Source organism: Ambystoma mexicanum, chromosome 3q (genome assembly GCF_040938575.1).
Source record: "Ambystoma mexicanum isolate Mex_15411 chromosome 3q, UKY_AmexF1_1, whole genome shotgun sequence".
Taxonomy (NCBI): Eukaryota; Metazoa; Chordata; class Amphibia; order Caudata; family Ambystomatidae; genus Ambystoma; species Ambystoma mexicanum.
The window spans coordinates 562625684-562649152 of record NC_090926.1 but is presented as its reverse complement, the minus strand read 5'-3'; the positions used below and the strand labels follow the sequence as shown (position 1 = coordinate 562649152).

Sequence of the window (23469 nt, the reverse complement as noted above, 5' to 3'; positions counted from 1 at the left end):
TTCAAACCGCGCAAGTCCATGATGGGTCTCAATCCCCCGTCTTTCTTGGAAATCAAAAAATAAGGGGAATACCATCCCTTGTTCCTCTCCGCTACAGGCACCAGTTCTATGGCGCCTTTCTCCAGCAGGGCTTGAATTTCCTGCGCAAGGAGCGGATCCGGACACTTCAAAGAGAGGTTCCCCGGTGGATTGTCGCGAGGCCTGTGCCGAAAGGGAAGACAGTAGCCGTGGGTTATGATCTCCAGAACCCACACATCCGAAGTAATGGCACGCCACTCTACAAGATGCTGCGCCAGCCTTCCCCCAACCGGCGAACCATGGGACAAGGCCTCATGACTGAGTAGGAGCGGCTGCGGCGTTACCTGAGGGCAAAGAGGCAACTGCCCGAGCGGCCTTGGCACCACGGGTACCCTGTCGTCCACCTCTGGTACCCCTGCGTTGGCCCCTTTGACTGCCAGCTCCTCTCGCTCTACCAAAGGACGAGTAATAGCGAAAGGAGCCACCCCTCCACTGCTGTCCCCTAGGACGAAAAGGCGGAGGTTGGCGAACTGCAGCGCCCAACGACTTCGCTGCAGCTTTTGAGGTCTGCAACCTCTCAAGGCTCTCGTCAGCCTTGCTGCCAAAAAGATGTTCACCATCAAAGGGCATGTTGAGGAGCCGGGACTGCACATCAGGAGCAAACCCCGACTTCCGCAACCACGCAAACCTGCGTATCACGGTGCTCGCCGCCATGGACCTACTGACGCATTCAGCTAAGTCCAAACCCGACTGAACGGACTCACACATGGCATCCTTACCATCCTGGACCAAAGCAAGGAAACCATCCCGTTCGTCCCCTTCGGGAATATGTTCAGCCGCTAACGCAACACAGTTCCACAGAGTGTGCGTGAAACGTGACAAGGCACAAATGGAGTTGGCCGCCTGAAGCGCCATACCACCAGAAGAAAACACCTTCTTCGCCCAGCCATCAAAACGTTTGTCGTCCCTATCAGGAGGGATGGTAGGGTACGACGCCTGCTTTGCCGGGGCCGTGGCCGCCTGCACCACCAAACTTTCCGGAGTGGGGTGCCTGGTCAAGTAGCAGGGGTCGCCACTGGCTGGACGGTATTTCCGCGACAAGGATCTGCCCACTGCCGGGAGACTCTCCGGAGCAGTCCAAGCCGCCGCCACCCTACGCTGTAAAGCCATATGGAATGGCAGAACCGGGTCAGATGGGGGACCAACATCAAGGATGTCCGTCAGATCATCCTGCACAAACTCCCCTGGGGGAGCAGACCATCCCAGATACTCAGACACCCTAGCCATAAGGCGCCGGTATGAGGAATCGGCATGGGAGCCAGGCTCAGGCCGACCAAATTCCACCTCCGGAGAGGTGTCCAGACCACTAGCATCATGCAGCGACTGCCTCAATTTGTCAAATTGACTATGGCCCGAGACAATGTCATCCGGCACCTGACCAGGAACCAGGCCAACCGAATCCTCATCCGCCTCCGAAATATAATCCAAGTGGTGGAAAGGCACCTGAGAGTGCCTGCTCTTAGCCAGAGCCTTCCTAGGGGGTACACCCGAGACACGGGGCACCTCCGACACGAAAGGCGTCGATGGCGTCGAGCGAATCGGCGCCGCCGTCGAGAAAACCGGCGACGGCGCCGAGAGGATCGGCGTCGAGGAAATCGGCGTCGACGTCAGATGCAGCGCCTCCAATATCGGCGGCGTCGACACAGCCCTCGAAGCCGGAGCCCCGAGCGTGTCCCTCGACGACCTGAACGTCGACGGCTTCGACGACTTCCTCGGAGCCGGAGCCTCGAGAAAGCCTGTCGACGCCCTCGACGCCTCAGACGTCGATGTCTTCCTCGAAGACATCACAGGTGCACACGGTCTCGATCGCGTCGAGGACCGGGACCTGGAACGGGTACGGCGAGAACGAGCCTCCTTGTCCGAACGGGACCTCTCCCGTGACTCGTGCCGACCACTCTTGCGAGCGGCGTCTCTCGACCTCACACGGCCGACCCCACTCGGGGGCGCGGACGGTTGAGTACCCTGCGACTCAAGAATCGCCAACATTTTCTTCCCGAAGGAAGCCCATTCCTCCGGCGTCGCACGGCTGGTGGGATAACCGACGTGCCGGGCAGAGTCCTCGGAAGAGGACCTGGAAGGCGACCGGTGACGGCGCTTCCGAGAACGCCTCGAAGAGGCAGAGGAGTGGCGAGACCGACTCCTAGAAGAAGACCGACGAGACCTCCGACGATGACGCGGAGAGTCACCCCTCGAATCATCCGTCGAAAGCCCCGCCGACTTCGACTTCCGGGGCTTGGACACCCGACCTACCGACAATTTCTTCTTACGTTCGCGTAAGGCCTTGGAAGTGAGCGACAGGCAGTCGACACAGTCATCCGTGTCGTGGGCCTCCCCGAGGCACCAGAGGCAGGCGTCGTGCGAGTCAGTCACCGACATCTTGGACCCACACACCCCGCACTTCTTGAAGCCCGGACGCGGGGTTGAAGACGAAGCGGAAGACATCGCTGCGAAGGAATATTCACAAACGAACAGGCTCGAAGAACCAGAAAGAACAGAACTCCAAAGAGTCGAGGCTAGAACCGAGAAACACGAAGCAACACGTTCGCGGAAAAAACGGAACTGAGGCTACTGGCGTCGTGCGTCCTACTTATCACATCGGATGACGTCGGACGTCGGAGGAGGTCCTCGACGGCGGCGCATCGACGTCATCGACGCAGGACGCAGACGCCGAAAAAGTTTCCGAAGCAGCACAGCTGTGGTGATTACTGTCATAGATATGGAATACGTCGGAGGACCCAATCCCCTCGAATGCCCAGTTCAAATCGGAGTTCCACAAAAGGTACTGAACTCGGCAGACAGAAGACCCTGCTCCACATTTTGGCCTCCAGTGTCTACCAAGAAATATACCCTTCACAACTCTCTGCGCCAAAGATCAACCTTCACAGCGCCGTCTGGTGATAGAATTTTATTAATGGGAGCACTGAGTACCTTCCGAAGTAGTAGTCAAACTGTCCCAATTCCACTGCAGTGGCCATACATATTGCCTCTAAGTCCTGATGTTGCTGGACTTGGCCAGACTAGCATAAAGGTAACTTCCCAAGTATTTATACTGGCTAACAACTTCAAAATGTTGCCCATTTAAAGACCACACAAATTTGTTCCATTTAGACAGTAGGCCAATTAAACACCAAGATCTTTGATTTGCTGATATTAATAGGGAGAATCCAGTTTCTCTAAATACACACTAATTGCATTTAAGGCTCTCTGGAGGCCTATTGGAGTCAGGTAGTGGATGTCATCTGCATAATTCAGGTGCTGTAGTCTCGTGGTCCCTAACAGCGGGGGTTAGTCCGCACCTGCGCCCACCAATCTACCATGTCTTTTATATAAAAATTAAACAAAAATGGCGCAAGGACACACCCCTGGCATAGCCCCCGGTTGGTATCGATCCATCTTGTACACAAGCCTTCAGCATCTAATCGGACCTTTATTTTTGTCCCCTATGTAAGGCCAGCAGCATACTTACCAGGGGTGGATGGGGGGCAGCCATTGGCACTTCATTTTTTCCACAAAAGTTTGCGGTTTACGTGATCAAACACTTTTCTTAAATCAAGAAAGGCCGCGTAAATTGAGCAACCTTGTTTCTTGACCTGTTTCACCAACAGAGGCAGAACAAAACTGTTTCATGTAGTTCCCAATCCCTTCTTAAAACCAGACTGGCAGAAGTCCGAAGACCTAGAATTAGCTGCCCACAGTTGAATCTCCTTTAATAGTCTTGCAAAAATCTTGCTCGAAGCGTCGAGCAGGGAGATTGGCCTGTAGTGCAGAGGCAAAAATTGACCCCTTTCCTTTGAAAATCAAAACAATGAATGCTGTGCCCTTCGAGGCTGGAAACTCCCCATGGTATAAAATGCCATCAAATAAACTAGCAAGGTGACCAAAGCGGAGTATCTGACTTCAATGTTAGATTGGCAAGGCCATCTGGACCCAGGGCATTGGACTTTTTTGCTTGTCCTATTTAATGCAGCTATATCCTCCATTTCACAGAATAGCACACTCATCCAATTTTGACAAACAATCCTTTAAAGCTTTCAAGTCCCCTTTTACATAGAGAGCAGAAAAATTGTTTATCCAAATCTCTTCCGATATAGATTGAGACTGCAGATATTATCTGACCACTTTGATTTCATTAGTTGCCAGAATGAATTCCCATTTTTACTTAAAATGCATCCCAACTTTTTTTCTACATCATTTAATGCCATTACAAAAATGCGGCCTTTCAGCCAATTTTTTAACTTGTTTTTCATGGCAGCAATCTCTCTCGTAAAACTACCCTCATGACCCTTCCGACAAAGCTGTGTTTTCCGGGAGCTAACTTCTTTGTCAAAAACATTCTTGGTCCCCAACTGTTTAAAATTCCTAGCTAAAGCAGAAGCTGGCATCAAGTCACCCAATACAGAATGAATGCAAGTGTCACGACCACAGATGCCTGGCGTGTTTGGCGGCGATGGAGACTCCGACGCCATTAGACTGTTCCGCCACATTTTCTCGGAAACCAGTATCCGCGGTCTAGTCTTTTTCCATCATGGCCGCCGCCTGAGTATATCACTATTCACTTCTCGCCGGCTCAGCGCGTTGCAACTGTGCTTTCCCGTGTTGCTATAGCGCTCCCAGTACTACTTCCTTTGCGACCTGTTCGCCCCTCTCTGATCCCTTCCAGTCCCCCTTTTTCCTCCCCTGTTCCCATCTTACCTGCCTTCCTTCGGCTGGTTTCCTCCTGGTTCTCCCTGAGTTTTTCGCTCCTTCCGCATCTGTTTACCGTTGCTGTTCGTCTGCATTCCTCTCACTTCCATTGTATTCTCCTCCGGAGATTTGTATTCCTCCCGGCTTGGACTTCGCTAACAGACCGACTTCCACTGTCCAGTTACATCGGCATCGAGGGTTTTTGTGCCTGGTGGCTTTTTCCCCTCATACTATTGGCTGTCGCGGAGAGGGGCCACCGTGGTTTTCCCTGTAAAGGGTCATGGTGGCTTCCTTTCGCGGCAGACCGTATCTGCTCTCCAAAAAGAAGACTCAAGTGCGACACCCTAGACGGAAGAAGCTCAACTATTCGTCTTCTTCGGGTAAGGAGGAGGAAGGTACTTTGGGGGAGCTCTGTTTATCAAGTGGTGAGGAGGATATCGCTGACCCAGTGGCATTCCTATAGGACCGTCCACAGTCCCTGATAGCAAGGCACAAAACCCTGAGGCAAGCATACTCCACTATCGCTTCTACTAAGAAGATTACCGACCCGCTGGTTAAACAGCGCTGCTATTTTTTGTGACCACTGGAATTTGTGATTTTGTGAATTTATCTGAACAATCGGGGGGATCCCTAACAGTGTTGTTGTGCTATGTAAACCCTGGGGAGACATCTCCAAACATGTTACCATTAGGTGGTGTCAGGCCCCAGGCCTCCAGTTCCTGACACACCAGGAACCTTGTACCCATTTCATACTCTAGGTGTTCACTTTATCTTGGGATGAGTACCAACTATTTCCTAAGCATTCAGCGTAGAAGTCCCCCAGAATAATCACCTGCACACCCTCCTCTGGGATTTCACCCAAAAGTAAAAAGAGAGCCCCGCCAAACGGTACTGGTGCTTGGCGGGTTTCCGGTACACATTTATCAACACACATTTCTTTGTTGAACCTGAATCCTGCAACTTCCACTCCAGAAGGGTCACTAACATATCCCTCCTCTGCGACTCAATCTGCCGCATAGTAATACCGGTGCTGCGTCTAATCGCTGTCAATAAACCCCTAAAAGGGCGACCTCTCAAGCCATGTTGCGCTTCTATGAACTTCACCTCAAAACCTACAGGATAGGGACGTCCAACAATAGCATCTCTTGCAAACAGATTATGTCAAATGACACAAATATACCCCGATTGCTACAATACTTGTGAAACCTCTCGAATTCCATGACATGATCACTGTATCCTTCTTTCAAGCCTCCCTGTAACCAGTATAAACAATCTCCCCTCATGGGCCACTAATGGTTAACCCAGTCCAGTTCTCGTGGAGATCTCCGCCTACTCGTCCCATTAGAGTCAATTTCAAACTACCCTCTCCATTATTAAAAGCCCTTACACTGGCCTTTGGGGTTCTGGCACTGCTACAGGGGCCTGATTCCAGTGCTTCGAAGCCCAAAGCTAGGAGGGCTTCAAATTCTCCCAATATAGCATTATTGATGATTTGTGAGTGCAAAATGGACCCTGACTACGTCACGGCAGTCATCATACACAAATCCCACTGTTTTTATATCAGCTGAATTGACCAATATAAGACTTGGAATCTCTGTTAACAGTGACAGAATATAATTTTTATTTAAAGGAGCTCAATTAGTACTTTTAAATAGACAACTCAAACAAAGAGAGTAAGCCACCACCTCAGAGCCAGTAGCTAGATTAGAGTAACTCCTCGTTTCCCCAATCTCTTTTGTACCACCTTAAGAGGCCCCCGTGTGTGATTTGGCTAAGAGAGCTTTATACATTTTGGCTCACCTGACCCCATTTCTTCAATCGCTCTTGGTACAGGGGGAGTATTTTGTATTACACCCTGCACCACAGTTTCTACTCTCTGGACTACTTTTGTTCCAGCCGCATTTATAAACAAAGGGAAATAATTCTGGGACTTAGCCCTAATCAGGGGATTCATCACTGTTGTCTTCAAGGGTGAGCTTGACTTCCCATTGGGCCATTTAAAGGTCCCTCTCCCGTTTCCCTCAAAGTACAAGATTTTCCAACGCCTAAAGATGTTATAACCCTGTCTAAAGTTAGCTATCCATAACAGTTTTATCTTGAAAACCTTCTTCCATAAATTCGTCTTAAACAGGATAGACTGAAATGTTACTGAAGTCAAAAGAGGGTGCTTCCACTTCCATGATCTTCCTATTTCTATTCTCCCTTATTCAGGCTTTGGATGACCCACTTTGAGATCTTAACCCCTTTACCTGCTAGAGTCCCCTAGTTCCCGTATCTTTCAACTTCCTGATCTTGTCCCTCTTTGGGGCATCACCTATATTTTGTGCAACTTGGACAGTATCCAACGTATGCCGAAAATTGTCAAACATTTCCGCGAGCCTCTATTTCTATGTTTAGGGGGCATCTTAAAGTTTTTAGATTTCTTTTTAGTCAGCCCTGCCCCAACACTATTTCCATCACCTGCCCTAGGGGGTGTGACTTCAATATGGCTACTGCTTAAAATACTGATTGCAGTCTTGTCCTCTGCATCCACTTGGAACAAATCCACAATGGACACAGACGGCAAGGGTGTATCCTATACCCTTTGCCTTAGCCCCTCGTGCTCCACACACCCTAACTAACCTTTGCCCTGAAGCAAGATACTTCCTGTCACTATTTGCAAAGCAGGAAGATGTTCTAACGTTTTGTCCAGTGGTCTCTGGCTTAAAATTGGAGCCTCCAAAAAGTTCACCTTCCCACCGGGTTCCTTCAAAATTTACCAGACCTCCCGCCATTCAAAATTAAGCGATTCAAAGCCCATGTCCATTGTGTCCATCAAGCGCGCCAACACTGGGAAGGACAATTCATCCACAAAAATCGTGTCCTGTCCTGTTTTGGGTTGTTTAGGAGCTTGCCAAGGGGTGTGAACAAAGGGCTTATCCATCAAACCGACTGGATCCATGCTGACAGACCTTTCCACAGGGACTGGCTCCTGAATATTCTCAAGGAAGATCATTTTATTAACCTTGCTGATATCGAAAGCACTTGGGCTGTCATGGATACCACTCGGGTACAGGTCAAGTTGGTGAAGCATAATCTCCATCAAGTCCCCAATGTGGGCTGGTGACTCTGGAATCACCCACTGAATTGATTTGAAGTCAAGGGAAAGCCTCACTCGTTTCTCCAACTCGTGGGAAATAACTGTGGCCAACATAAAGACATCGGAGACCAAGTCCACTTCCTGCCCAATTTCAGGGGAAACTATAGTTTGCACATTCGCCTCAATTCGTGTCAAGACCTGGTCTAAATTACCGGCACACTCTGATACATTGCCCCCCACGTGGTGCAGGACTGAGTCAATACGGATACATTCATCTGCCCCTTCCGATTGTGGCACCATGACAGACTTAAATATTCTATACAAAGCTGGCTCAGATTTATACCAAGCCTTCACCAGCGTGCCCCTTCCTCCTATCAAGTTCTCAACGGTCAGCAAGTTCTTCTCCTCCCCCTGCGTGCCTATATAAATAGGTACCAATATTGCCTTTGAAGAGGAAGCTCCCAGCATCTTTATTGAATTAGGACCGGGGGGGCGGGGGAGGAATGTCCGTATCCAGCCCCTTGCTTCTCAGTGTGGCCACCATATAAACGTCCCCTTTCTTAGCAGCCCCGAGCACCCGCTTAAAGGCAGTCAGTGGCAACACTGTCGCAGACACAGGCAATTGACCCCCACATTTAGAAAGTTCACTATAGAGTTTCACTATGGTATATGAATATTTGTGTAAGGATGTCAAGTGATATAATTGTTTGTTAATGTGACAAAGGCAGGCATGTTGCGTGGTGATTTGTATTATGTATTTCATGGCAACCTGTATTTTGATTAGTATTTTTGTGACTTCCCTCTGCTATGAAGGCAACCACCCATTTTTAAATTAAATATATTGTTAAATAAAAACAAAATATAGCCAAAACAGTTCTTGCACCTGTGTGGGCTGGGGTTGTCACCATATCGATTATTACATTTGAGTTAGTATTGTCCATAAAAGGATCTAAATTACATTACTATCTTAACTTGGTTTTAGGATAAGTTGTTAAACTGCCGTAATTCGCCAAATTAAATGTACGTATCATAACAATTTACACCACACTTAGTATGTAGAAACAAGACATTTAACATGATCATTGGGCCAACAGACCATGTATAGTTGTGTCAGGATTCCGCATCTTTGGATAACTGGTCTGCTACACCCCAGCCACAGCCATCTTCTAATCTTTAGGGGACACTGGACGTCGTCTTCCCAATTCTAAAGACCCCCATCACATGCTAATGGCATCTCTCCAGAAAGCCTTGAACGTGATGAACACACTGCTTAACTAACAATCCTTAGAGGATTGGTGCCTTGTCATCATTCAGCATGGCTCAAAAAGCTGTTGAGTAGTTTCTATTGCAATATGATGCGATTAAACAATATTAAGATATATGGGCAACCCCACGTTTGCCTTGTAGCCAAAGACCGTGTGAAATTCGTTAAGAATTGTACCTTCTATTTTTGCACATACAAACCTGCCAGAACAGCTCCAAAGCGTAAGCAAACATTAAGAGATATTGCAACCACCGGGGCAGTGAGCTTTGGCAATGCTGCATGGCACATTTTTGCCTGACAGAAAAGACTTCCACAGGTGGACCAAGAGCTTACACTGTGGCTCTATCTAAGGAGAAGCCCCAGAGAGAGGGACTACCCATGTCAATTATGTAGAGAATAGCATAATAAGTGAAGAAAAAATCAAAGTCTGACGTCGATTAAGGGAGGGCCAGATATTCAACAAAAACACTACAGAGCGGAATAAGCTTGCATGTCACCCTGCTCAGCTTTCCTTTAACCACACATCTTCACTATTCAACTTTTTCATTATTTTGCTTTGAAATGTTTAATAAGCATGCATATATTTTAGCTAAAACATTTATTGTAAACCTGATTTACATCAAATTCAAGAATCCTGTTCTTACCTGCAGGCTGGTAATTGTGAAGTTGGCAATCAGTCTTATAACTTCAGGGTAGTCCTCAACAACCACAAGCTCTCCCAGCTGGTAGTTAGTCTTTAGGCGAGCCAGAAACCGACAAAATTCATGATAGTTGCCTGGATCAGACAAACCCTGAACCAAAAGATAAATAAATTTCCTTAAATAGTCCCACAACATACATTCATCCCACAAGCATGAATCACAGCTTGACATAAAGAAAGATATCATGTAAATATAAGTGTCCTTGACAATATGCTTATATAAGTGAGTGTTTGCTGATCCTGCTAAATCATTTTACTAAAGCAAAGTAGGAAAGTAGGGAAGTAGCAACAGTTTGCATTATAAATTAAACAAAAACAAACATTGGCCATGACTGTGTGAGATGTAAAGAAGAATATGGATAAGTGGAGACATGCATGGAGGAAGAGGTTGCAAGCAATGTTTGTATTGTTCATTGGAAAGGCACCCAAGCTGACTTGTACCTCACAGTGTAGATGGGAGGGATAGGGCGGGAAGCATGAGATCAAGGCAGGGAACGTGGGGGCAAGATCATTCATAGCCTCTGCCGCATTCCTGAGTACTTAAGAGATAAGGAGTGGGCGGAGGGTGAAGAACATAAAGGGACCAAAACCTAGAAGACAACCTACAGAAAGATCAAGAGGATAGGATAAAATAAAGTCCACAATCGGATCCAGGGTATTGGCATTGCATGATTGGGTCCCAGATTATCATGCTGGTCTATGGGCCATGGAAGGACTCTGATGCCAGTCTAGAACTCAAAGTCAAACATTCCACATCAGTACGAGGATAGTTCAGGAAGTGTCATGGTCTAGGAAGAGGATCCATCTGGTGTTGGATAAGGAGCTAATAGCAGGTCTAAGGAATAGGAGTCATCCAGAAACACACTGGAGTCTTTGGAAGTCAACAGGGTTTAATTTTGGATCGATAATCCAGGTCCCCGTTTGCAAAAAATATTCTGGGGAAGTTAATCATCAAACACTGTTATTAAGGGGTGGGTTTGTAATACTTTTCTACATCCAAGATGATTATCTTGGCTTCTAAATGGGAATGGAGGGCTGTTCCAATGGGCCTGGGGCTCCAATGGTGGCTCAGTCAAATGTCTTACTTGGCTGATGCAGTAGCACATGTCACTGAGCCGGTATATATAACCAGGCCAAGGTTACTGGAGTGCGAGTATCTTTTATAGGACATAGGACTTTTCCCTAAATATACCTGATGAATAATACATAGAGTTTTTAAGTCAATTCTCCGATTCTGTATGAGCCTGTGTGGGTATTTCAAGGCTGTGGGATGTGATCTCTTGGCTTCGAGCCCAGCCCCAAGCTAGCAGCATTATTCTGAAAGTTATATTTGGTGGGGCAGGTTTTAGGGGACAGAATAGTGACTTTAACCACTTTGGTTTTGTGTGGCACATTGAGGAAGGAATACAAATGTTTGTGTGAGCACAACAGCTTGTTAGATTGAAATGCTATGTCTTTTGTTGTGTCTTAAGCACTTAATTGAGTGCAGACGAGAAAACAACCCTTTGTTCTGGGGGGTCTGAATGGATTTAACTTGTAGAAAAATATTGCCTGAGACTAACGTCTCTCCCGAACACTCAGGCAGCTGTGTCCCCCAAAATAGGACTAACCAAAACATTGTTACAAATTCATAACATTTTAATAGATTATACAAAAAACTATTAAGACATCCCATGTACTAGCAGTTGTATAAAGTTTCTAGAAGATTTAACTATTTCCATTATGAAATTTAAAATGATTTAAATAGCCACACATATCAATACTCTTAGTAGTGAAAAGGCCTTCCAGTTAGTCACCAAGAATCTGTAGGTGTACATTCCACGCTGAAGGAAATAAAGTCAACCCCCAACGAGTCAAAAGTCCCTTCTTCAGAGGGAGGTCCCAAATAATCTCACTAAAAAGAACATTTTAAATAACATTACTCCAATAATTGATAAAGAAAGAAGCTTAAGAATACGAGCCAATTAAGGCAGTGGGGCTTATATGCTGAGAAATAACAGGCTGCCTTTGTGCCTGCCGAGGTGAAAGCAGCATTTCTTGGTATGACCATGTATTTGTTTGGAGAAAGAGGGATTATGGAAAAAATTGATTGCAGGGTTGTATCTGGAGGGTCTGGGATTTGAAGGTGTTCAGTCAAAGGATGTTAATAAATCATCCATTCCTGGATGCACAGCAGGCAGGCAGAGCGAGATCATTTGAGAGCGCAAAGTGTTTCCGCCTAGTTTGAAAGAGGTCTGAATGTCATCTGTACATATTTGGAAGAAGCAAGAAAACACTGCGATGAGCAATACCGTATATAATAAAATGTAGCTCCACACTTAACTGAAGACAGTAAAACGACTCAGTTTCCATTGCATTGGACCACTTATCACGTAAACTTGAGCTAAATTATATTGCACTAATACTCATTGGCCATTCATATGTTCATTATGTAAATTAGCTGGTACACTTTTTTTGATCAATGCTAACAATTATGAACGTGGATATAAGAAACAGGGATAGAGTTAGTGGGGAAGGAGGGAACAAAGAAAAGAACTGGTGGAAGCATGGCAGATGTGGAAAGGTAGCATGCTTGGTATGGGAGAATCCTCGAGTCAAAATGAAAAAACAAAAGTCGTCAGATGTAATCTGTGACAAATTGTTAAGAAAATTGCAATTCTGCCATATGACAAAAAGGAACATGTACGTATTGCTTAATGTACTCCTACTCAGGCCACATAATCCATAGACCAGCAGATATTAAAATGCATGGTGAGACATACTGGAGCTGGAATGATATTAGTGATGAATTACAAAGCGCATGACAAAAATGGCCGTAATGGCAACATCAGTCTCCCCATTAATAAATGAGCTCATTCATACAGCTTTACTCTGCAGCTGTACTCATGCACAGTCCAATCCTTCAAAGATAACATTGCACTAGGAGTTTAAACATGCAACTTAAATGTGCTAAACAACATTATTTTCTAAACCCAATATTACGTGTAGTAAAAATTGTAGTACACATATTTAATGCACATTTTTTATAGAACACGTGTACAAAAAAGACATATATGTCCGAGAAAAGAAACGAAATATTTCAGAAGAAAAAGTCAGTTTGCTAGTGAAATGTAACTGTAATGGGGAAAGGACAGGACAATACTGGCCTCTAGTGGAAAGAGTTTAGAAAGGAATTCAAGGAGCAATCTTTGAGAAATTGGCACCTTAACCAATCATACACTGAAAAAATACAAGGAAATAATGGATATTAGAATGGCTGCTATATCCTTAATTACTCAAGGAATCCCTAAAGAGTAGTGTTGCCTGCCGTTCTGGTTTTTCCTGGACTGTCTTCGATCTTGTGCCTAGTACCTAGGATGGAGGCAGAGTGGACAGAGACCTGTTCTGGGTTTTGCCTCAAGTGCCACATTGTGTTGTCATGTAGATAGCCTGTCTTCCTTCCTCCCGCTCAGATGAAACGCAAATACAAGTATGCGAAACTTCCTGTTACAGTCAAAAGGCATAAGGCCGCATGTACGGTACTAACTAGACGCCCCTACTGCCGTAGCAGTGGCACTGTCTCAAGGCAAAACGGAAGGGTTGTGATATTCCCTCTGTAGATTGTGAGGAGTCAGTGGCATTCCTTTCATCCTGCAGAGCTGCTGAGTGTCACGTTGATGTCTCCTAGGGAACGGGGGCGGTAGAAGGGAGGGAACTGACGCAAGGACGGGAAGTGACGTGGGAGGGGGCAGGGGGATAGGGCAGTTCGAAGTTATCTGCTAATAAAGGAAGACTTGTTTCTGAAGCTCCCCGTATCCGTGTCTTTACTGCGCCACGGCGTGCGCAGCCCAAGCAAACCCATTACAATGGCGACAAAGGTGGTGAAGCGGTAAGCGGGGCCACCCTCAGGAGAGAGCTGTCCTTGCCCACACTTACAAGACACAACACATGTGAGGAGGAGCGGAGCGCCCGAGGCGCAGGCCCGCTCCATTAGCAGCACACGCAACATGCTTCGAGCAGCCCGGGCTGCAGCGGTGACTGGGTGAGTCACGTGGGGCCGCCGCGTACACGGCGGAGACGAACAAGGATACGCCGTAGCGGCGCCCAGCCAGCAACGCGTACTGGGAAGCACAATGCACATGCTGCACGCGGCAGAGAGAGGCTCTCCTGCATTACCGGCCCACGGAGCCAAAGGATAGCGTGACACGTGCGCCGCTCGCAAAAGGGTGAGGGCCCCCCCCACTGAGAAAACACATGCAAGGACAATGAGCTCCACAACAGCTGGTGCGGTGGACACGCTCTGAGGGAACCTGGACACACTGATGTGCTCGTGCCACTTTGCGGCCATCCAGCCCTCTCAACAGCCGACACCACACCCTGCAAAGGGAGGGGAGGCCCATAGGGGACACCACCCAAGGGCGACGACGGATGGTGCTCATGCCCCAGCGGTGGCCATCAAGGAGAGGAAGAATGCGGCAAACAGCCAGAAAAGCCAGAGACAGCAAGTGAAACCCCCACTGTGCAGAAATGTCAGGGCAGGATGATGGGCAAGGAGCACAAGCTCAGGGTAATGGGCCCCCAGCCCCGGTGGCGCCTACACCAGATCATGTGCCCTACCACCTACCAGACACCCTGGCAGCCCAGATGCCAGGTGCATTTGATGTAACAGACCAGTAATATGCGTCCCAGATGGACCAAGTGGATCCGAGATTTTGACCTGTACATGGGAGTCACGGGACCAATCGCAGATGCCAGGCAAATAGGCCTACTAAAATTGGCAGTTGGGACGCTACACGGGATATCATTGATGAAATGCCCCCAGACTCCATAGACTCGATCCAGGAACTCAAAGATGCGCTAGCAGCATACTTTGCTCCACACACCAACGTGGACTATGGAAGACACTTGTTTCACAGCACCAAACAAGCAAAAGGTAAAACAATGGACGCCTTTGTCATGTGCCTACGCACCAAGCTAAAACACTGAGACTTCGCAAACTACTCAAACACTGAGGCACTGAGGTCACAAATCATCTCAAGATGCGAGTCTCAAGCATTCTACAGAAAATTACTTCAAAAATTCTCTGAACCCAAGTAGAGAGCTTTGGTAACACCAACCCAGTGGAAAGCGTGAACAAACTGCAATTAGAAAGAAAAACTGAATAACTCTTCTGCTACAACTGCAGGTTCGAATACCCACACGAAGGGACATGCCCCGCGATTGGACAACGCTGCACCTCCTGTGGCGAAGAAGGGCACTTCAAGGCCGTATGCAGACTATTCCGAGGAAGAGACCGACCCAGAGACAATCCATCCAGGTCAAAAGGCCGGAACATCGGGTCGTCAAGTGCCTTCCCAACCTCTAGCACCCAAAGCACGCAAAGTCAACCCACCCCAGACTAAAGGGACAGAGACTCAGGAGAGGACCGGCAGAAGAGAGAGAGGAAAGAAAGAAGGAGATTCGTAATGCGCGCAAGAGCCGAACGCAGATCGAGACGCCACGTACGATATCTGGTGGAACAATCCCCCACAGACTCTGACCACAGCTCGGCAGGAAGCGACCAGAATAAAAAGGCCTACGTTTATGCCCTATGTAACCCCACAGCAACAGCTCACAGCCCAACACTCATAAAGCTCAATGAGAGGCCAACAGAGTTTCTCATAGACACTGGGGCCACGGTAAACGTTGTAAGCGAGAACATCTACGCCGACCTACCTCAAAAACCCAAGCTACATCCAGCGACCGTCGACATATACGCCTACGGAGCCAAGACACCCCTAAAGTGTCTGGGACAATTGAGTGGGCTCTGTCGCTACAAAGGACACCAAATGAATATACCAATACATGTCCTGGCAACAGAGACGGACAGTGGCTGCGTTTTAAGCTTCAAGGCGGCCGCCGACATGGGTCTGATCCACATTCTATACAATATAATGGTCCACAAATACATAGACCCGGTCGAAATGGTCAACAATCTATACCCCAAAATATTCAAGGGAATCGACAAACTTAAAAACAGGCCAATCAAGCTCCACGTAGACAACACCATATGCCCAGTGGCCCAACCGTACTGTGGAATTCCAGTCAACATCCAGAAGAAAGTCAAGGACGAACTCCACATACTCTTAGAACAGGACATCATTGAACATGCCACGTGCCCTACCACGTCCGTCTCCCCGCTCATCCCGGTTCCTAAAAAGGGGTCTGAGGCCATAAGACTGTGTGTGGACATGCAACACTCGAATCAAGCCATCCGACGGGAGAGACAGACACCCAGCGCCCCGCATCACGGACATGATTCACCTACTAAACGGGGCGAAGGTCTTTTCCAAACTCGACCTGCAAAAGGGGTACCACCAACTGGTACTATGCCCCGAGAGTAGGAACATAACATTTGTCACCCACGTTGGCCTTTTTAGGTACAAAAGACTGAGTTTCGGGGTGTCCTCGGCAGCGGAAATTTTCCAGGCCGAGGTTCATAGTTTCATCAAACACATCCCAAATTGTCTCAACTACAGCGATGACATATTGGTATTTGGAACAGATGTGAACAAACATGACGAAACCCTGATGAAAGTATGCAAGGCCCTGCACGACGCCAATCTCACCTTGAACAGGGACAAGTGTGAATTTCGCAAAAGCACACTTAAGTTCTTCGGACACGTCTTCTCAGAATCGGGAATTACCCCAGACCCTGAGAAGGTAGCGGCACTTGATGATACCTCCTCCCCGGCCAACGTGTCAGAACTTCGGTCCTTCTTGGGCCTGGCCAGTTATTGCAATCGATACATCCGAGACTTTGCGTCTGTCAGCGAGCTGCTGAGACATCTAACACATAATGATGTAACGTTCAACTGGACCGATGACTGTCAAAAGGCGTTCGAAATCATAAGGGAAAGGGTCGCGACAGCAGAGAACATGGCATACTACAACCCCAGCCGGCCGAATGAGCTATCAGACGATGCCAGCCCCGTGGGTCTGGGCGCCATCCTGGCACAAATTGACCCCAAGGACCCCTCTCAGAAGCACATCGTGGTCTATGCAAGCAGGAGCCTGTCCACCACCGAACAGGCGTATTCCCAAGCAGAGAAAGAAGGGCTTGCCATCGTCTGAGCACTTTCACCTGTTCCTGTATGGGAAGCCGTTCCGAGTCGTCACCGACCATCAAGCCCTACTATTCCTGTACGGGAATCCACAAGCCAAGATGCCTCTCAGAATCGCCCGATGGGGTCTGAGATTACAGGACTATGCATTTGAAATAATACACAGAGCAGGGAAAGGGGAAAACCCAGCAGATTTCCTGTCTAGGGGACCACGGGGTGGGGCTTGTGTGCGCACCTGAACCCTCCGTAGCCGACGGGTATCTCAGGTATCTCATCCACCAGACCACGCCAGAGGGAATCAACACAGACACTCACCAGAGAAACCGAAAACGACCTAGCCTGCCGCATCATATGTGAAGGTCTAGAGTCTGGACTGTGGCGAAGGGCCAATGAAAGGGGGAAGAGCCGCCGGGGACAAGGTGAGGGAGGACGTGGAACGCCCGATACAAGTAAAAGACGAGCTAGCGTTGTCTGAAGACCACTTGCTGCTGAAAGACTGCAAATTGGTAATACTTCAAGCCATCAGAGCGAAAGTCATCGAGCTTGCTCATGAGAATCATCGGGGCATGGTATCCACCAAACTCATGCTCCGCCAAAAGGTGTGGTTTCCCCACATGGACACCATGGTAGAAGCAGAGCTGAAGGCGTGTCCCACATGTTGTCTCATTACATCAAACCCTCACACTGAACTATTGGTCATGTCCTCACTCCCACAGGGAATATGGGAGGCAGTCGCAACTGACTTCTTTGGACCTATTGAGGGAGGAAAATATGTCTTAACCATGATGGACGAGTACTCAAGGTACCCTGACGTTCAGCTGATATCCTCAACGGCAGCTCATCATGTCATCCCCGCTTCGCAGCCTATAGAGTACCGAAGGTACTCAAGACTGACAATGGACCTCCGTTCTGCGGCCATCAGTTTTCCCAATTCGCCGAATATCTAGGATTCCACCACAGGAAGATCACCCCATTATGGCCTCAAGCCAATGGCATTATTGAACATTTCATGGCGAACCTCAAGAGAGCTTTACAGGATGCCCAGTTGACAGGACAGCCCTGTGAACAAGTCCTAAACCAACTCATGAGAGATTACCGAGGGACATCCCATAGCACCACGGAGAAGACCCCGGCTGAACTAATGTTTGGATGGAATACACAAACGCGAATTCCTCAGGCCAATGCAATCAGCCCACCCCCTGCTCTAGACCCAGAGGTGCGAGAGGGGGATGAGCCGGCGAAAGCTCGAATGAAGGAACATTCAGGCACTCGTCGGCGGGCCCAAGCGGCCCACATAGAGGTAGGAGATGTGGTGGCAGTCAGGCAGCCGATGACACACAAACACACCTCGCCATTTCGTAAGGAGCCTCTACTTGTCACCCAGAAGAAGGGCTCCATGATCACCGCACAAGGACTAGAAGGACCCGTCACAAGGAATTCTTCCCACTTTAAGGAACTTCCGCAAACGGGAACCAGGTGCCTGAGTGGGAGGGTACAAGTTCACTTGGACTACGAATCTGATGATCCCTATCAGGGAGATTAATGGGACTCTGAATAATCGGAACAGGATGTAGCGACGGAGAATGCTGGGACTGGACAATCTCCAGCAAGGAACACAGATCGCCCGTAGGGAGCCCGGAACAAAACTTGCCGGTGGATCGAGGAAATGGACTAGTGGTCCACGAGACTGCCGCCTGTTGCAAAGAGTCTGGTAACTGTTCAAAATGGGGGGAGATGTCACGTTGATGTCTCCTAGGGAACGGGGGCGGGAGACTGGAGGGAACTGACACAAGGACGGTAAGTGACGTGGGAGTGGGCAGGGGATAGGGCAGTTTGAAGTCATCTGTTAATAAAGGAAGACGTGTTTCTGAAGCTCCCCGTGTCTGTGTCTTTACTGCGCCACGGCGTGCGCAGCTCAAGCAAACCCATTACACTGAGGAGGGGGGGAAGTCAAATGTTTTTGAACAATGATCCCATTTTATGAACTTTCTTTGGAGGATGATGAAGGTTGGTCGGTGGACAATCCCAGGTGAGGGTGACTTGCAAGATATGGCCCATGATGATAAGCAAAACCAAACTGTGTATAAGCATTCTAAAATGCCCTTTTTCCAAAATGTCCTTGGTTAAAGAACACATAGCCACACACACATATTGAACACCTCTCTTAAGGCAAGGCTGGCTGACAAAGTGTGCTTTTTTTATTGGCACCCAGTTTTACTAGAAGTTGAGCATCAGATGTTGTCCCAGTGAAGCCTCTAAAAACCACACCTGCATGCCAACCAGAAGCGAGGCGCAAAAAGAGCAGGCTTGCGTTCACATTGCCCAGTAGCCCTTAACATAATTCAGCAGCACCCAGACAGGAAGGGTGAAATAGCAGACAAAACGAACTTTGTTTTCTAATTCCCAAGTGAGAGGCGCTGATTGAAAGATACCAGTTGAGGCAACATAGAATTACCAGCATCCACTGAGCCGACATTGAAACCCAAAGATTTGAACAATTGTCAGTGAAATAACTTAATAATTTAAAGTTGTACAACAAAAAACAAGTCCATCACCGAGTTGGAGGGTGGAAAGGATTTGCCTAGGAATACAAGGTACAGTAACAGTTTTTTGCGGGTTAGTGTCTGTACAAAGGTTCCCAGATTGTTATGGCATTTAGCAAGCAATCTGGTAAATAGTCCACTATCCTTCCAGGCCATTAAATAATCTTCAGCAAGTCTCCTTTTCATAACCGTTCACGTTTTTATCCCTGCTCCAGATGACATTTCTGTAGTTTTTAATTGTAGTTTTCATTATACGTTTAGTGTCTCCAATTTTGTTTTCTATTCTTTCGCTCCAGTTTCATAAGCCTTTTTTATGCTGTTTGAAGGCATAATGAAGTAAGATAGACAGATTCAAAAGATAAAAGCAAAATGGTTTATTACATTAAATGTCAGGATGGTTGATGCCCTATGCTAAGGTGGAATTTTCCTACCTGAACAAAACCAGGGAAAGTCTGAATCAGAAAGTTCAGTGAGCTCGGACCCGAAGAAGCCCAGCCCGCCGTGGTTGCAGTGGAGCTCTGCCCGGAATGTGGATAAAAAACAGCTGGTGCTACTACGAGGGACAACCAGATGGCCCCCCGCACACAATCTAATTATCAGAGGTGGTCAAGGGGCAGGCGGGGAGCAATCCATGCAATGCAACAAGTAAGTTGGGAGACGAACCCGACAGCTTGGCGGGGGACGGAGTACCTGGATCCCCGGACTGGCGCTGGTGGTGAGGGAGCCGCACCCACCCCCCTTTGCGCCAGAGGGAGCTGGCCGGCGCCCACAGGTCAGCGCTGGGCTGTTCCTGCCCCCCCTTTTGCACCAGCTGGAGCTGTGGAATGAGCATCGATTCTGGTAGCATCTATCTCAAGTACGACGCAACGGGGGCCCCGGGTTCCCCCTCCCCACATCCCCACGATTATAACCTGAAACCTCACATTGGGTACAGCTGGGTCCGTGGACAACTGTGTCCGCACTCCCCCTCCCAACCGAGTCCTCATAGGACATGGCAGCAAGTTTAGGGGATCCAACATGGTGAGCACGGTCAGCAAAGACCCCGGGCCACACGAACACACTGTGAGCAGTGGGGGAGCTTTGGATATATGGGCCAATCCCCACCATAACTAAGTCCCCCCAGGAACATGGATGAGAGGAAAATAACTCCTTCTTCATGCAGGCCTCTAAGCCGCAGTACGAAGGGGAAAACAACGCCTATCGCCCAAAACACCCAGGTGAAAATACCACTGGAAGGCCCCCCGAACTCCTAAGGGGTACAGTCCGGAGAAGAAGCCTCACGATAGCTACGGGCCTATCTGGTGTTGGCGAGCTATACGACAGAATGCAGCATCAAAACCCCGGTGCAGATTGTGGCCAATGCCAGGAACAAAAGGCAGAAAAACAGTGCAGAAGCCTTCACAATAGCCTGCCCCAAGGTAAACCCTGCTGCGAGCGTGCTGGACAAGATCTGAGGGTGCTCATATAATTTTGGACAGTATTCAGGAATCAGCTGGAGAGAAGTCGAATACACCAGATATAAACATGGCCGCCTACAAAGATGATATGGAGCGATGCTTTCAAAAATTCCAGGATAGGCTCTCCTCCTCCCTGCAAGTACAATTCAACACCTTCACCAGCAAATTTAAGTCGGAGGTAGCCGAAATGAGGAAGGACATCTCTCTTGAAGAAAGAGTCGACACCAATGAAAAAGCATTACAGGACCTGGCCCTTGACTCCACAAAATTGGATGAACTGTTAGAATGCTTAGCCAGGACAACACACAATATCGAGCTGCACTGTGAAGACTAAGAACATATCGCAGAGGTCAAACATCAGCATCAGAAACCTGCCGGAATCAGTGTGTGATGCAGACCTGAAATGTGAAGTGTTGAGTATCTTCAAAGACTTGTTGAACGCAGAGGGGGAGGTGGACATTCCATTTAACAGGATTCATAGAGTGGGCCTGTTAGGCAGAAACCTGTGCAGTTCCCTTAGGGACCACTGCAAAAGATTTAAGACTACAGGTGTTGGCAGTAAACCCACTTGGTAGCAGTCTGTACCACCCAGATTTACCTGGTAGCTGTGGCTGAGCAGTCAGACTTCCCTCTAGAAGAGTTAGGCAGTATGCAAAGTATACTCAATAGGCACTCAGATACAGCAATACAAGCAAACACTGACCAGAGCTTTGGTATCAAAGTATATAATTATTTATTTAAAAACACACAGTTGAAACACTCCAGCACTCTTATTGTAAAATATTCTAAACACAGTTACTATTATGATATATACACCCCTTTTTCCCACAGTAAGACACCACTTATTTTCATACAGAGTTGAGCGCTTAACTAAGGTTGTGAAAAAGGGAGGGAAAAAGACAGAATATGCAGGATTACACCACTCTACGATTCAGGAACACTATTAGCAAGGCAGAGAGCAAAAAGTCACTGGTGAGCCAAAGTCCAAAGGCTGGGCCCACTCTTAGAGAGAGCAGAGCACAAATGCGCCCAAGATCACACAGTTACACTAGGCTTAGAAAGTCTTGCAGAGGGTTCAGAGAAGAGTTTAGAGAGGCTTTAGAAAAGTTTAGCCATGGTGTCCCAGGCTAACCCAGGTTCGAAAGCCGGGGGCTAAATCTACCCCATACAGTCGGTTGCAAGGGAAGCCAGGCGGGACACGGTACCTTAAGTGGGAAGGATCCTCCAGCGGTGGCAGTTGTTCCTGGTAGTGGTTGCAAGTTGCGGCGCCGTCCAGGGGAAGAGAAGATCTCGACGTGGAGGAAAGATGCAGGTCGTTGCACTACCAGGGCAGAAACCAGCCGCGGAGTTTTCCGGTAAAAGGTGGTACCTTTATCTCGCGGTCGTGGTAAAACGTGGTATCCCGGTTGCCGGGGTGCTTAGCACGGGCAAGGCGGCCACGAGATACGTCGGGAAAGCGAAAAGACAGTGAAACTGGTTATCCCCACCAGTCAAAGGAAGAAGACTCTCCGGCGGGAGATCTCCTCTGTCGTTGGGAAAAGTGGTGAGACGGTCCAGCAGGGCTCCACCGGTCGTGGTGTCGCGGCAGGTCGGCTCAGCTTCTCCCTCGTCGGATTCTTAGGTCCTGTGGCGACTTCTGAAGTTCCAGTCCCCAAAGCCCTGCTTTTATGCAGCCAACCCCCATTCACTCAGCCTAGCTGTCACTCAAACATGCTAAGTGGGCCAATCAGGACGGAGTGCGACTTGAGTTGCCTAGGCAACTCAGTCCAGGGTGCCTAAACTCCCCTCCACCCTTCCTAAGTACCCCAGACATAGTGGCACCACTTTGGAGGGCTTCTGTGGAGAAGCCCGCCAAAAAGTGGAACAAAGGGCTCGACTTGGGTTTGGAGTCACAGAAGAGAACACAAACGCCATTTTAGAATCAAGTTTTGGCAAAAAATACCAACCGGAGAATTAATATTAATTAAATAAACCGGCGGTATGTTCGAGGCTACCTTAAATAATTAAATAAAGATAGTAGCCTAAAACAATGGGAAATCCCATAGGAAAATATTCGCGGTTGAATATAAAAAGTAGTATCCACTGCCACCAGCCAAAACTCGATCAGGGGGGACGGAGATGTGCCCCCTCGACTAACAGACCCTGGGGCAATAGAATTGCCCCAGCCAGTACGTCACAATATGATGGTTTGTACTGGTTCTGTTCAGAATTTAAGGCTAGTAAAGTCAATGGTGACTTTACATGCCCTGGGAGACAGTAGTCAGTCCCAGGGTATGGAGTCTATACTGGGGGGTCACTATGACACCCCTGTGTTACTGCACAGAGGGTGCTGTGTAACACATCACAAAAACACATGAGACCCTATGGAGTAAAAGACCCCATAGCCCATTAAACACATCTAGATTCAAAGAAACACACTCAAATCATGTCCAAGAGTGAGGGTAAAAGAGTCTCACTCTTGGCAGGAGAAAAAAATAAACCCCCAAAAATCCAGCAAAGCTGCTGGGGGACTCACTAGGTTAGGAAATTCAGCCTAAACAGAGAATTCTGCCCAATACGTAAAGACACAGGTGCCCTCCCCAG

General features: G+C 48.2%; 1 protein-coding gene across 1 annotated transcript in view; it reads right to left on the bottom strand.

Moving 5' to 3' along the window:
• Positions 1-23469, bottom strand: part of RANBP17 (RAN binding protein 17) — a 2111817-nt gene that overhangs the window by 1680821 nt on the left and 407527 nt on the right. The window contains exon 10 of the mRNA XM_069654335.1: positions 9749-9895. Within this exon, the coding sequence (XP_069510436.1) occupies positions 9749-9895 (147 nt within the window). The remainder of the gene's footprint in view (positions 1-9748; positions 9896-23469) is intronic.